We start from the raw sequence: 15,894 nt of genomic DNA, 5'->3' as shown, positions 1-15,894 counted from the left end.
AATTTATATGGAAGCACAAAAGACCATGACTACCCAAAGAAATCTTGGACAAAAAGAGCAAAGCTGGAAATCACAATACCTGATTTTAACACCACAGAGCTACAGAAACTAAAACAGCATGGTACTTGAATAAAAATAGACACATAGAGCAATGGCATAGAATAGAGATACTAGATATGAATCCAAATTCTTGACAAAGGTGTCATAAACATGCACTGGCAAAAAAACCGTCTCTTAAAAAATGCTGATGGGCACAAAAACAATCAAATACCTTGGAATAAACTTAACCAAGGACGTTAAGGATCTCTACGATGAGAAATACAAAATCTTAAAGAAAAAAATAGAAGAGGATACCAAAATATGGAAAAATCTTCCATGCTCATGGATTGGAAGAATCAATATCATCAAAATGTCCATTCTCCCAAAAGCAATTTATACATTCAATGAGATGCCAATCAAAATACCAAAGAGATTCTTCTCAGATCAGGAAAAAATGATGCTGAAATTTATATGGAGGCAAAGGAGAACTCGAATAGCTAAAGCAATATTGTACAACAAAAACAAAGCTGGAGACATAACAATACCAGATTTCAGGACATACTGCAAGGCAGTGGTAATCGAACCAGCATGGCATTGGTACAGAAACAAATGGATAGACCCATAGAATAGAATAGAAACACCAGAAATCAATTCAAACATCTACAGCCAACTTATATTTGATCAAGGATCTAAAACCAATTCCTAGAGCAAGGACAGTCTATCCAACAAATGGTGCTGGGAAAACTGGATCTCCACATGCAGAAGCATGAAGCAAGACCCCTACCTTACACCTTACACAAAAATCCACTCGACATGGATTAAAGATCTAAATCTATGACCCAACACCATCAAATTATTAGAGAACATTGCAGAAACCCTGCAAGATACTGGCACAGGCAAAGACTTCTTGGAAAAGACCCCAGAGACACAGGCAGTCAAAGCCAAAATTAACAATTGGGATTGCATCAAATTGAGAAGTTACTGTACTTCAAAAGATACAGTCAGGAAAGTGAAGAGACAACTGACAGAATGGGAAAAATATTTGCAAACTATGTAATATATAAAGGATTAATAACCAGAATCTACAGAGAGATCAAGAAACTCCACAACAACAAAACAAACAACCCACTTAACAGATGGGCCAAGGACCTCCATAGACATTTTTCAAAAGAGGAAATCCAAATGGCCAGCAGACACATGAAAAAATGTTCAAGATCACTAGCAATCAGGGAAATGCAAATCAAAACCACAATGAGGTTTCACCTCACCCCAGTTAGAATGGCTCACATACAGAAATCTACCAACAACAGATGCTGGAGAGGATGTGGGGAAAAAGGGACACTAACCCACTGTTGGTGGGAATGCAAATTGGTTAAGCCACTATGGAAGTCAGTCTGGAGATTCCTCAGAAACCTGAAGATAACCCTACCATACAACCCAGCCATCCCACTCCTTGGAATTTACCCAAAGGAAATTAAATTGGCAAACAAAAAAAGCTGTCTGCACCTTAATGTTTATTGCAGCTCAATTCACAATAGCTAAGACCTGGAATCAACCCAAATGCCCATCAACAGTAGACTGGATAAAGAAATTATGGGACATCTACTCTGCAAAATACTATACAGCAGTCAAAAACAATGAAACCCGGTCATTTGCAACAAGATGGAGGAATTTGGAAAACATCATGCTGAGTGAATTAAGCCAGTCCCAAAGGGACAAATATCATGTGTTCTCCCTGATCGGTGACAACTAACCAAGCACCAAAAAGGAAATCTGTTGAAGTGAAATGGACACTATGAGAAACAGTGACTTGATCAGCCCTTGCCCTGACTGTTGATGATCAACTTAATACTTTATCGTTTTTAGTATTTTTTTGTTTGTTCTACTTAATACTATTGGTAGCACTCTGTAATTAACACACAATTATTCTTAGGTGTTTAAATTTCACTGAAAAGTTATCTCTGTTAAATATAAGAGTGGGAATAAGAGAGGGAGGAGATGTACAATTTGGGACATGCTCAATCGGACTTACCCCAAATGGTAGAGTTAGAAACATGCCAGGGGATTCCAATTCAATCCAATCAAGGTGGCATGTACCAATGCCATCTCACAAGTCAATGTGATCAGTTTCAGTTCACAATTGATCATAATGATAGGACTAAGAGTCAAAGGGATCACACAAACAAGACTAGTGTCTGCTAATATTAACTGATAGAATTAAAATGGAGAGAACGATCGAACATGGGAAGCGGGATACACAGCAGACTCGTAAAAGGGCAGATGTCCTAAACAGCACTCTGGCCTCAGAATCAGCCCTTAAGGCATGCGGATCTGGCTAAAGAGCCCATGAGAGCATTTCAGGCATGGAAAACCAAGACATTTTGGACAAAAAAAAAACACATAAATGAAAGATCTCTGGAAGTGAAATCCCAGTGGAAAGAACAGGCCATCAAAGAAGGAGGTACCTTTCTCTGAATGGAGGAGAGAACTTCCACTTTGACTATGACCTTGTCAAAATAAGATCGGAGTCAGTGAACTCAAAAGGCTTCCCTAGCCTTGGCAACTCATGACTAGAGCCTAGGGTGATTACTGATGCCATAAACAAGAGTGTCAATTTGTTAAGTCAACAACAGGAGTCACTGTGCACTTACTCCTCATGTAGGATCTCTGTCCTTAATGTGTTGTGCAATGTGAATTAATGCTATAACTAGTACTGAAACAGTACTTTACACTTTGTGTTTTTGTGTGGGTGAAAACTGTTGAAATCTTTACTTAATATATACTAAATTGATCTTCTGTATATAAAGATAATTGAAAATGAATCTTGATGTGAATGGAATGGGAGAGGGAGCGGGTGAGGGGAAGGAAGTTATGGCAGGGGAAAAGCCATTGTAATCCATAAACTGTACTTTGGAAATTTATTAAATAAAAGTTAAAAAAGAAAAAATTCTTACATTTGAAGTTTCTTAAGATATGTTCTGGTCAATCTCAATTATACATCTTATTAGATGAACTTTAACATTTTCCTCTTCTATTTCCATTCATAGAAAAACTTCTACTCATCTCTTGGTTCCTTTGGTCTGAATCAAATGATAGACACATCCCCACTAGTTCTTCTTGTGCACTTATTGACAAGCTACTTTTTCACGTCTAATTACAGCAATATTGTACTTCATTCATGGGATTATGAGGTTAGTAGAAAAAGTTAATGCTGCATAAATGGTGTACCTGGATTGAATAATGTAAGTATCTGACAAAGTTTTATATGATATATTTATTTAAAAATAGAAAGATGATGACACAATTAAATAGTCCCACAAGCAATTGACCAATTAGAATCAGTTTTGTTTACTGTTTTAATAGTTCTACTTTCTGTCCACAGAGACAGAAATTATAGGCATTTTTTTCATCAACTAAAAGATGGTCAAGAAATATTAAATGAAGAAATGAAGCCGGCGCCACGGCTCAATAAGCTAATCCTCCACCTAGCGGCACCGGCACACCGGGTTCTAGTCCTGGTCGGGGCGCCGGATTCTTTCCCGGTTGCCCCTCTTCCAGGCCAGCTCTCTGCTGTGGCCTGGGAAGGCAGTGGAGGATGGCCCACGTGCTTGGGCCCTGAACCCCATGGGAGACCAGGAGAAGCACCTGGCTCCTGCCTTCGGATCAGCGCGGTGCGCCGGCCACAGCACGCCAGCCGTGGCGGCCATTGGAGGGTGAACCAACGGCAAAAGGAAGACCTTTCTCTCTGTCTCTCTCTCTCTCTCACTATCCACTCTGCCTGTCAAAAAAAAAAAAAGAAATGAAAGGTTATCAAATACAGGTATATCTGTATTTTTTGGCTTATTCAATAGTTTTGCTCATGAATTAGATATGGATGAATAAAGCTTAAATGGACATGACATTCTTAAAATGTGAAAATGGTCAGTGGAAAAAGCCTTCAAATATACAGCATGGAGCATACTTGACTTAAGAGTTTCATATGTGGAATGAGACTTAGGGAGGTTGGAAGGGCACCAAAGAAACCTTGGCTGATTTCACACGTTGGCAGAATTTCTGACAAACTTCAGCCAGAAACCTCTCCCACTGCAATGCCCTTTTGAGAATCATAGGAAGGATTTACTGAAACCAACAAACAGTTTTCATGGGAGCAGTACCAGCGGCTTTTCAAATCTACTTTATATTTAGTGAACAACGAAGACAACAGTATTTTATGTGTGTGTATGTGTGTGTGTGTTTGTTTAAAAGCAAATCACATTCATTATCATTTGTTGAGTTCATGACATGAGCTCCTTAAAGACACAAACTGTCTTGAGCTTTTGTATTTGCATTCTGTTGCTGAACAGAACACAACACAGATAGCTCAATATAAGATGATAGAGATGATAGACAGCTATATATATATACAGATATATAGATAACATAGATGAAACACTATAGATATTCTGCTACAAAGAATTGTTAGAATGAAATAGTTGGATAATTCTTAGGACTTGTAATGACACCCATGAAAAGACAGAATGATTTTATCCTAGACTTTGGTAGGCCCTGTGTGTGTCCTCACCAGAATTTTGAGATATCTCTATCCCCCAGACATTGTGAAAAGGAATAACCTTCTTGCAGAAGAAAACAGAGTTCTTGCCTCAGACATCAGAATGACTCAGAGGAAAGTGAGAGTGATTAATAAAAATGTTATCAAGCTAGAAGACTACTATTTAAATTAAAGCAAGCCTAGAAGATACATAGTTTAGAGAAAGCAACTGTTTTCTTTTTCCAACTAATCATTTTCTTATCTCTTTTAACTTCCTGACCATCTCTAAATAAAATATCATATGCTGGCATGTTGTCTCACAACCTTCTAAATCCTCCGAAAGTGGGATTACAGTGATCCAGAAGGAGGAAGATGAAGGTAAAAGGCACACATTGTGCCAAGTGTGTTACATGAAATGATAGAGTGGCCATAAGCTCACAGCTGAGCACAAAACAAAAGGTAACAAATCCTGGCAAGGATGTGGAGAAAAGAGAATTGTTGCACACTATTGGTTGGAATGCAAATTAGTATAGACAATGTGGCAAATACTATGGAAATTTCTCAAAAAACTAAAACTACCATGTAATGCAGCAATTCCACTACCAGATATATATCCAAGTAAAATTAAATCAGTCTTTCAAAGAGACATTTTCATTCCCATGTTTCTTTTTAATTAGTTAATTAATTTGTGAGGCATGCACAGAGAGAGAGACAGAGAGAGAAAGAGAGACAGAGAGAGACACACAAAGAGACAGATACAGAGATCTCATGCCCTGGTCCCATATTTAAATCATCATTGCACCTCCCCAGTTCTCCACTAGAAGGAAGCTGAAGTCAGGAGCCAGACATGGATAACAAATTTAGGTACTCCTATATGAATTGTGGGCATCATAATTGATATCTTAACTGCTAGGTTAACTGCCTACCCCCTGTATTCCCATGTTTTTGGCAGCACTACTCTCAATAGTGAAAAAAAATGGAAATAATCTATTAATTGAAGAATGAATAAAGAAAATGTTGCACATACACACAATGAAATACTATTTAGCCGTGCAAATATTAAATTTTGTCATTTGAAGCTACATGGATGGAACTGGAGTTCATTATGTTAAGTGAAATAGTCAAGCAAATAAACATAATACCTTTTGATTCCACTCATATGTGAAATCATATGTGAAATCTTAAAAAGCTAATCTCATGGAAGTTAAAAATGTGATGGTGGTTCTGGGGCTGGTGAGAGTGGAGGGAAAGGAGGGAATGTGGAAAGGTTATTTAATGGATACTAAGTTACAGTGTTCTGTTGCACAGTAGGGTGCCTATAAATAATACAAACTGTATATTTCTCTTTAAAAACTTAGAAGAAAGATTTTGAATGCTTTCACCATAGAGTAATAATATTTGAGGAAATAGATATATTTATCCTGACCCAACATTACACAATGTACACATGTTTGAAAACATGTAACCCCATAAATAGGTCTAACATTTATGTCATTCAAGAATAAAAAAAATTTAAAAGGCAAAGAATAGGAGGTCCAAGGATGAATTTTGAAATGATTTACAGACAATGGCTGAGGGATACAGTAGTATTTATATTTAAAATGGAGTGTACGACGTGAAAGAATAAGCATAGAGGAAGTATGAGAAAAGAGAGCAAAAGAAAATTAACTCAAAGACAACCCTATAAAAGCCATCAATGGTTATTTAGAGACACATTAGACATTATTCAATGGATATTTAAACTGCAAACAGAATACCTTTATTACTGGTTTGATCCTGGTTGTTTATCTCCAAAAACAAATAAATGGAATGGAGTCAATACTGCATTAGGATTACTAGACTGTCTTTGATTTCATTTTTTTATTTGAAAGACATTTAAATAACAGGTTCTTAATTAGTACTCCCTGAGCCTTCAAAACATTTTAACATAGAAAATACTAAATCATGGACAGGTAAGGTTATAATAGGCTTGGAAGATAGCTAGTGGAATATTCTATAATTGTTGTATTCAAACAAGAAAGGAGAGATAAGATCAGTAGAACAGGGAAGACCCAGGGACAGTATGAGTGTCCAAGAGAGGTGGTTACTCTGGAAATTCCCAGATAGTGTTGAGTTTCATAGTGTAAAGCAGAGGCTCAAAAGAAAAGAGAAAATGACATAAATGATATAATGTAATATGTACTATTTTGTGTCTGGCTCTGTCAGCATGCTTCTGAGATTAATTCATATTGTGTATATAGTTAGTAACAATACAAAAAAATTGTTCATTCTGCTTTTGATGAACTTTTGGGTTGTTTACAGGTTGGGACTATTATAAATGATGCTTTTCTGATTTATATTTGGGTGAATATGATCATTCATTTCTATTGGTTATGTAGTTAGGAGTGAAATTGCTAGCATACAAGATATTCATACTAATACTTGCAGATTTAGTAGATAATGTCAAGTATTTTGTTGTAACTGTTTCTGCTAATATTCCCACCATCAACGTATAATATTAAATGTTACAATAATCTCAATAGCAGTTAGAGTTTGTTGTTCAATTTTAGCCATTATTGTGGATGTATAAAACTCATATTGTGGGTTTAATGTGAATTTATGATGAATACATTTTTGAGTATCATTTCATATGCTTATTGGTCATTTCTGTATTTTTGTGAAGCATCTAGTCAAATATTTTGCTCATTTTTAATTAGGCTGCTTTCTTATTGATTTTTGAGAGTTTTTCATATATTCTCTTTTTTTGACAGGCAGAGTGGACAGTGAGAGAGAGAGAGAGAGACAGAGAGAAAGGTCTTCCTTTTGCCGTTGGTTCACGCTCCAATGGCCGCTGCCGCCAGCATGCTGCGGCCGGTGCACCGCACTGATCTGAAGGCAGGAGCCAGGTGCTTCTCCTGGTCTCCCATGGGGTGCAGGACCCAAGCACTTGGGCCATCCTCCACTGCACTCGCAGGCCACAGCAGAGAGCTGGCCTGGAAGAGGAGCAACCGAGACAGAATCTGGCGCCCCGACCGGGACTAGAACCCAGTGTGCCGGCACCGCAGGCAGAGGATTAGCTTACTGAGCCGCGGCACTGGCTGAGTTTTTCATATATTCTTGACACACATCCTTTATATATGTATTATAATCATGTTCCCCTACTCTGTGGCCCGCCTTTCCCATCTCTTGATGAAGAGAATTATGACACGCATCCATTACCATCACCACCACCATCTCTCCAACAGACAACCTTGTTTTCTACTCCACAGCCATAAAAAGTCACCAGATAAGAGTTATTCATTGTCTTGGCAATAATCTTGTCCTTCCTACCTGTATTCCTATTTTGATCCCTGATTCAATGCTTATTATGATAAAGCAGTTGTCTTTCCTTCTAAATAAGGCCAATTTCAGAAACAGTCAGGAGAGTGAAGAGACAACTGACAGAATGGGAAAAAATATTTGCAAACTATGCAACAGATAAAGGATTAATAACCAGAATCTACAGAGAGATCAAGAAACTCCACAACAACAAAACAAACAACCCACTTAACAGATGGGCCAAGGACCTCCATAGACATTTTTCAAAAGAGGAAATCCAAATGGCCAGCAGACACATGAAAAAATGTTCAAGATCACTAGCAATCAGGGAAATGCAAATCAAAACCACAATGAGGTTTCACCTCACCCCAGTTAGAATGGCTCACATACAGAAATCTACCAACAACAGATGCTGGAGAGGATGTGGGGAAAAAGGGACACTAACCCACTGTTGGTGGGAATGCAAATTGGTTAAGCCACTATGGAAGTCAGTCTGGAGATTCCTCAGAAACCTGAAGATAACCCTACCATACAACCCAGCCATCCCACTCCTTGGAATTTACCCAAAGGAAATTAAATTGGCAAACAAAAAAAGCTGTCTGCACCTTAATGTTTATTGCAGCTCAATTCACAATAGCTAAGACCTGGAACCAACCCAAATGCCCATCAACAGTAGACTGGATAAAGAAATCATGGGACATGTACTCTATAGAATACTATAAGCAGTCAAAAACAATGAAATCCAGTCATCTGCAACAAGATGGAGGAATTTGGAAAACATCATGCTGAGTGAATTGAGCCAGTCCCAAAGGGACAAATATCATATGTTCTCCCTGATCGGAGACTACTAACTGAGCACCAAGGGGGAAACTTGTTGAAGTGAAATGGACACTATGAGAAACAGTGACTTGATCAGCTCTTGTCCTGACGGTTGATGTACAATGTAATACTTTATCCATTTTAGTATTTTTTGTTCTAGTATCATTGATTGAACTCTGTAATTAATACACAATTATTCTTAGGTGTTTAAATTTTAACTGAAAAGTGATCCCTGTTAGGAATTTGGAAAACATTATGTTGAGTGAAATAAGCCAATCCCAAAGGGACAAATACCACTTGTTCTCCTTGATAGGTGACAACTAACTGAGCACCAAAAAGGAAACCTGTTAAAGTGAAATGAACACTATGAGAAATGGTGATTTGATCAGCCCTCACCCTGACTGTTGATGAGCAACTTGATATGTTATCCCTCTTAGTATTTTTTTTGTTTGTTCTACTTAATACTTTTGGTTGAATACTGTAATCAATACACAATTCTTCTTAAGCGCTGAATCTTAACTGAAAAGTGATCACTGTTAAATATAAGAGTGGGAATAAGAGAGGGAAGAGATGTGCAATTCGGAACATGTTCAAGCTGACTTACCTCAAACGGTAGAGTTAGAAACATACCAGGGGATTCGAATTCAATCCCATCAAGGTGGCATGTACCAATGCCATCTCACTAGTCCCAGTGATCAATTTCTGTTCACAATTGATCATAATGATAGGTTTAAGAGTCATAGGGATCACATAAACAAAACTAGTGTCTGCTAATACTAAGTGATAGAATAAAAAAGGGAGAGAATGATCCAACATGGGAAGTGAGATACACAGCAGACTCGTAAAAGGGCAGATGTCCTAAATAGCACTCTGGCCTCAGAATCAGCCCTTAAGGCATGCGGATCTGGCTGAAAAGCCCATGAGACTATTTCAGGCATGGAAAGCCAAAACACTCTGGGAAAAAAAAAAAACCTATATGAAAGATCTCTGCGAGTAAGATCCCAGTGGAAAGAATGGGTCATCAAAGAAGGAGGTACCTTTCTCTGAAGGGAGGAGAGAACTTCCACTTTGACCATGGCCTTGTCTAAATATGATCAGAGTCAGTGAACACAGGGAGCTTCAAAAGCCTTGGCAGCTCATGACAAGAGCCTAGGGTGATTACTGATGCCATAAACAAGAGTGTCAAATTGTTAAGTGAACCACAGGAGTCACTGTGCACTTACTCCTCATGTAGGATCTTTGTCCTTAGTGTGCTGTACATTGAGATTTAATGCTATAACTAGTACTCAAACAGTATTTTTCACTTTATGTTTCTGTGTGGGAGCAAACTGTTGAAATCTTTACTTAATGTATGCTAAACTGATCTTCTGTATATAAAGAGAAATGAAAATGAATCTTGATGTGAATGGAAGGGGAGAGGGATTGGGAAAGGGGAGGGTTGCGGGTGGGAAGCCATTGTAATCCATAAGCTGTACTTTGGAAATTTATATTCATTAAATAAAAGTTTGAAAAAAAATAAGGCCAATTTCCTCCTCTGTGCTTTCAATCCTATTCAATCTTACCATTTTGTGGAACCAGACATTATCAATTTTCCCCTATTTTCCCTGTATCTTCAAACTCTTTCTTGAGTGGGATCTTTCTCATCAGTATTTAAGCATTTCCACTTCTTATTTTAGAAAAAAAACAGAATAACACCTCTTTGATTTGCTGTCCCTCTAGTCTACTATCTCTCCCCACCCAATTAACAGCCAATTTTTATCAAAACAATTGTCATTACTTTATTTTCTCTATTTTCTCTATACTTTCCATTACTCCTATTCACTCCTTAACTCTCTCCAATCTGATTTCCACAGAATCTCTCTACCAAAAAATCATGAGTGACTTCAGTATCATTAAATACACCTGACGTTTATAAGGCCTTATTTTGTTTTCTCTCTCAGTGGCAGTTCATATCCTTGACCACTACATGCGACACTCTATCTATAATTATAGGATACCATACTCTTTGGGTTTCCCTTATGTTTCTGTTGCAGTTTTCTCTCAGTATCCTTTGCTGGTTCCTTGGCTTCCACCAAGCCATCTAATGTTGGACTTCTTCTATGACTTATTCCAGGCTCCCTCTCAAACTTCAAATAAGGCCCTAATTAATATCAGTCACTCCCCAGCTTTTATCCGACCATATTTCAAAGACTTCCATGCCTACATTTCCATCTCAATCTCCTGTCCTAAACTTTAAACATGTGTATTTTCAAAATAGGCTCATCATCTCTACGCCACATATTCAATACAAAGATAGTTTACCTATATCATTATTGTTATTAGCAATATTGGCAAATGATCAATACTTAAGTCAAAAATTTGGGAATCATCTGTGATTCCTTACCATGCTGTATTAATAATACCATCTAAATATTACAAAAGTCTCTTTACTTCTGTGGAACTCTACTGTTTTCTATTTTTAAAGATTTATTTAAAAGGCAGTTACAGCCACAACAGTCATGGTGGGCTAGGAAGAAGATATGATGGGTGCTGCACATGCACTCAGGCTTCTGGCTGCATATGTTCAGCTGTCCAAAGGCTCTCCAAACCCTGGATATATCATTGTATAAGCATGTACAAATAATTAATAGCTATCTTATACCACTCACTAAAAATATTGTCTCAGCCTCCTTCTTTAGCATTCCTTCTTCCTGGGTATGTGGCAACATCCTTTCTGAAACAAGAATCTTATTATTTATTGTTAGACAAGGTAATTCAAGGAATTCTTTTAAGGCCAAGATGGAAATATAGTGGATGACTAGAGTATACATTTACTTTATTTTGCCTGCCTGGAGGAAGAGAATAATCTATCATCTGTGGCCTGATTTGAGGAGAAAAGGGAGAAGCTTAAAGGAGAATATATAGGATTACATCACACTAAAAGCTGTGACACTGCAAAGTAAACACTCAACAAAGTGAAGAGGCTATCAATAGAATGGAAGAAAATATTTGCAGCCTATGCAACTGATAAAGGATTAATATCCAGAATCTATAAAGAGCTCAAAAAACTCAACAACAACAAGACAAGCAATCCAGTCAGCAAATGGACAAAGGACATGAACAGCAATTTTCAAAAGAGAAAATTTAAATGGCCAACAGACAGATGAAAAAATGCTCAAGATAACTAGCCATCAAGGAAATGCAAATCAAAACCACAATGAAGTTTCAACTCACCCCAGTCAGAATGGCTCTCATACAGAAATCAAAAAACAATAAATGCTAACAAAGATGTGGGTGAAAAGTACACTAATCCATTATTGGTGGGAATGTAAATTAGGACAACCACTATGGAAGACAGTATAGAGGTTCCTCAGAGATCAGAAAATAAAGAAAACAAAGGAATATAAATTGGAAAGGAGGAAGTCTAACTATTCCTATTGGCAGATGACATGACTTCTATATATAGGGGAACAAAAACTCCACTAAGAGACTACTGGAACTCATAAAAGAGTTTGTGAAATTGCAGGATATAAAATTAGCACACAAAAATCAATAGCATTTGTATACACAGACAATGCCACAGCTGTGAAAGAACTTCTAATATTAATCCCATTCACAAAAGCTATACAATATTAAATACCTTGGGATATATTTAACCAAGGAAGTCAAAGGTCTCTATGATGAAAATTACAAAACATTAAATAAATAGAAGACACAAAAAATGGAAAAATCTTCCATGTTTCTGGATTGAAAGAATTAATATCATCAAAATGCCCATATTACCAAAAGCAATTTACAGATTTAATGTGGTCCCAATCAAAATACCAACGATGCCAGATTCTGCCCCGGTTGCTCCTCTTCCAGTCCAGTTCTCTGCTGTGGCCCAGGAAGGCAGTGGAGGATGGCCCAGGTCCTTGTGCCCTGCACCAGCATGGGAGACCAGGAGAAGCACCTGGCTCCTGGCTTCGGATCGGCGCAGCGCACTGGCTGCAATGCACCAGCCATTGCAGCCACTTGGGGGGTAAACCAACGGAAAAAGGAAGATCTGTCTCTCTCTCTCACACTGTCTAACTCCACCTGTCAAAAAAAATGCTAAATTCATATGGAAACACAAGAGACCCTGAATAGATAAAGCAATCTTTAAACAACAAAAACAAAGATGGGTGCATCACAATACCAGGTTTCAAGACATATTATAGGGCAGTTATTATCAAAACAGCTTGGTACTTGCAAAAAAAGTATACATGTAAACCAATGGAACAGAACAGAAATTCCATAAATCAATCCACACACCTACAAACAACTTATCTTTAAAAAAGCAGCTAAAATCAATCCCTGGAGAAAGGACAGTCTCTTCACAAATGGTGCTGGGGAAACTGGATCTTCACATGCAGAAGTATGAAACAAGACCCCCCCACCTTACACCTTACACAAAAATCCACTCAACATGGATCAAGGACCTAAATTTACAACCTGATACCATCAGATTACTAGAGAACATTGGGTAAACTCTGCAAGACATTGGCAATAAGCAAAGAATTCTTGGAAAAGACCCCAGAAGCCGAGGCAATCAAAGCAAAAATAGACTAATGGGATTACATCAAGCTAAGAAGCTTCTGCACTGCAAAGGAAACACTTAGCAAAGTTAAGAGACAACTGACAGAATGGGTGAAAATACTTGCAAACTACCCAACTGATAACAATTAATATTCAGAATCTATAAAGAGCTCAAGAAACTCAGCAGCAACAACACAAACAATGCAGTTAACAAATGGGCAATGGGCTTGAACAGGCATTTTTCAAGAGGAAATTTAATTGGTCAACAGACATATGAAAATATGCTCAGGATCACTAGCCATCAGGGAAACGCAAATTAAAACCACAGTGAGGTTTCACCTCATCTCAGTTAAATTGCTCTCATACAGAAATCAAAAAACAATCAATTCTGGCAAGGATGTGGGGGAAAAGGTACTGATGCAGTAATTGTGGAAGACACTATGGAGATATCTCATAAATCTGAATATAGATATACCATATGACCTAGAAGTCCCACTCCTGAGAATTTACCCAAACAAAATGAAATCAGCATAAGAAAGAGTGCTTTACATCCCCATATTTATTGTAGCACAGTTCACAACAGATAAGATATGGAATCAACCCAGATGTGGATCAACTGATGATTGGATAAAGAAATTACAGGCCAGCACCATGGCTCAATAGGCTAATCCTCTGCCTGCAGCGCCAGTACACCAGGTTCTAGTCCCGGTCAGGGTGCTGGATTCTGTCCCGGTTGCCCCTCTTCCAGGCCAGCTCTCTGCTGTGGCCCAGGAGTGCAGTGGAGGATGGCCCAAGTGCTTGGGCCCTGCACCCCATGGGAGACCAGGAGAAGCACCTGGCTCCTGCCTTCGGATCGGCGTGGTGTGCCGGCCGCAGCGCACCAGCCACAGCGGCCATTGGAGGGTGAACCAACGGTAAAGGAAGACCTTTCTCCCTGTCTCTCTCTCTCTCACTGTCCACTCTGCCTGTCCAAAAAAAATTACAGTATATATAACTATGGAATACTATTCATGGATAAAAGAAAAATGAAATCTTGTCTTTTGCAACAAAATGGATGCAACTGGAGAGCATTGTATTTAGTGAAATAAGCCAGTCCCCAAAAGACAGATACCATGTGATTTCTCTGATCTTTAGTAACTAATAGAGTATCTAAAATGTAATATATGGAAGTGAGATTGACATTTTCATATTTGATGATTGTTTAAAGCTCTTGTCTATACTATTGAGAAACAGTGGGTTTTTTTTCTTCATACTATTTGTTGAACTCTTTACTTAGTGTAGGTTTAAACTTACAATCATTAAGTAAACTGAAAATAGATTTTTGTAAAAATTAAGAGTGAGAATTATGAGTGAGAACAGGAGAAGGAGGAGGAAGAAGGGTGGGAATGTGGGTAGGAGGGAGGTTAGGATTGGAGGAATCACTATGTTCCTAAATTTGTATATGAAATACATGAAATTTGTATATCTTAAATATTTTTTTAAAAAAGATCTACCATTAGATCCAGTTATCCTACTTCCTGGGAAGTTACCCAAATGAAATGAAATCAGCAAATGAAAGGCCTATTTGTACCCCCTTGTTTATACCAGTTCAATTCACAATTACTAAGATATGGAATCAACCCAGATGCCCATCAGCTGATAACTGGATAAAGATAATGGTGTATATACACTCTGGAATATTACTCAGCTGTAAAAAAGAATGATAACCTTCTTTTGCAACAAAGCGGATGCAACTGGAAACCATTATGCTTAGTGAAATAAGCAAGTCTCAAAAAGATAAATATATATTTTCTCTGATATATGGCACTTAATATATAATAAAAATGTATAGGAATGAATGGTCATTTGGGGATATGATTGTCATTTTTATCTCTTGTTTATACTCTCGTGGTACTGTGACCTTCCTACTGTTTACTCATTGAATATAATGGTTAGTGTTATTAAGCCTGTGAATTAAGCCTGTGATAATAGAGTGCATTAAAATTATATGTTTGCCTTCTGATACAGCTCTCTGCTTCAGCCTGTGAAGCAGTAGAGGATGGTCCAAGTGCTTGGGCCCCTGAAACCACGTGGGAGACCCGAAGGAAGCTCCTGGCTCCTGGCTTCAGATCAGCCCAGCTCCAGCCATTGCAACTATTTGGGGAATGAACCAGAGGATGCAAGATCTCTCTCTCTCTTTTGGCCTCTGCCTCTGCCTCTCTGTAACTTTGCCTTTCAAATGAATAAATAAATCTTAAAAAATCATAAAGCACTTGAGAAAATTATGTGTTTCCACAAACTGATGAGGAGAGGGGAGGGAGGGAGGGAAGGAGCGGTATTGGGCAGAGCCAGGGAGTGAGGGAAGTGTAGTTGTCTTCTTTGAACTGTACCTATGGAATGCATAAAATATGTTCTCTTTGTATTAATTTTAAAAAGGGAGAATAGATATACATATATAGAGAGATTTTGCTTTCTGGGGCCCAAAGCACCCCAACTTTATAACAAAAATCTCCACCTTCATTGCTGTAAAGTTGTTCTGAAGCTGCTTTAGGAATCAAGGAAAATGGCCACAAGCTTCAACCTTATTGTTCTGGACATTTAGGAAATAATAAGGGCTTTGTGAGTCATGAGCCAGGAACTATAGACAAGCATTCTGACTAGGTAGATATTTGACGATATTAAGGAAATATTGTTTG

The 15,894-nt window shown here is 38.0% G+C and overlaps 1 protein-coding gene across 4 annotated transcripts in view; it reads left to right on the top strand.

Annotated features, from left to right (window-relative positions):
- The window catches only part of LOC149119780 (trimethyllysine dioxygenase, mitochondrial-like), a 110,969-nt gene extending 95,502 nt beyond the window's left edge, over window positions 1-15,467 (top strand). For 3 of the 4 annotated variants that reach the window (XM_089324593.1, XM_089324600.1, XM_089324595.1), the window contains one exon: window positions 15,227-15,467. In XM_089324593.1, the coding sequence (XP_089180719.1) occupies window positions 15,227-15,254 (28 nt within the window). In that variant the 3' untranslated portion in view covers window positions 15,255-15,467. Of the gene's footprint in view, window positions 1-3,086; window positions 3,231-15,226 lie in introns of all 4 variants that reach the window. The other variant, XM_089324592.1, reaches the window with a different exon arrangement.
- The last annotated feature ends 427 nt before the right edge of the window (window positions 15,468-15,894 follow it).

This window comes from Oryctolagus cuniculus, chromosome X (assembly GCF_051225735.1).
Source record: "Oryctolagus cuniculus isolate XC-2025 breed Fujian yellow rabbit chromosome X, ASM5122573v1, whole genome shotgun sequence".
Taxonomy (NCBI): Eukaryota; Metazoa; Chordata; class Mammalia; order Lagomorpha; family Leporidae; genus Oryctolagus; species Oryctolagus cuniculus.
The sequence above is the reverse complement of the archived record's forward strand: the minus strand, read 5'-3'. Positions and strand labels throughout refer to the sequence as shown.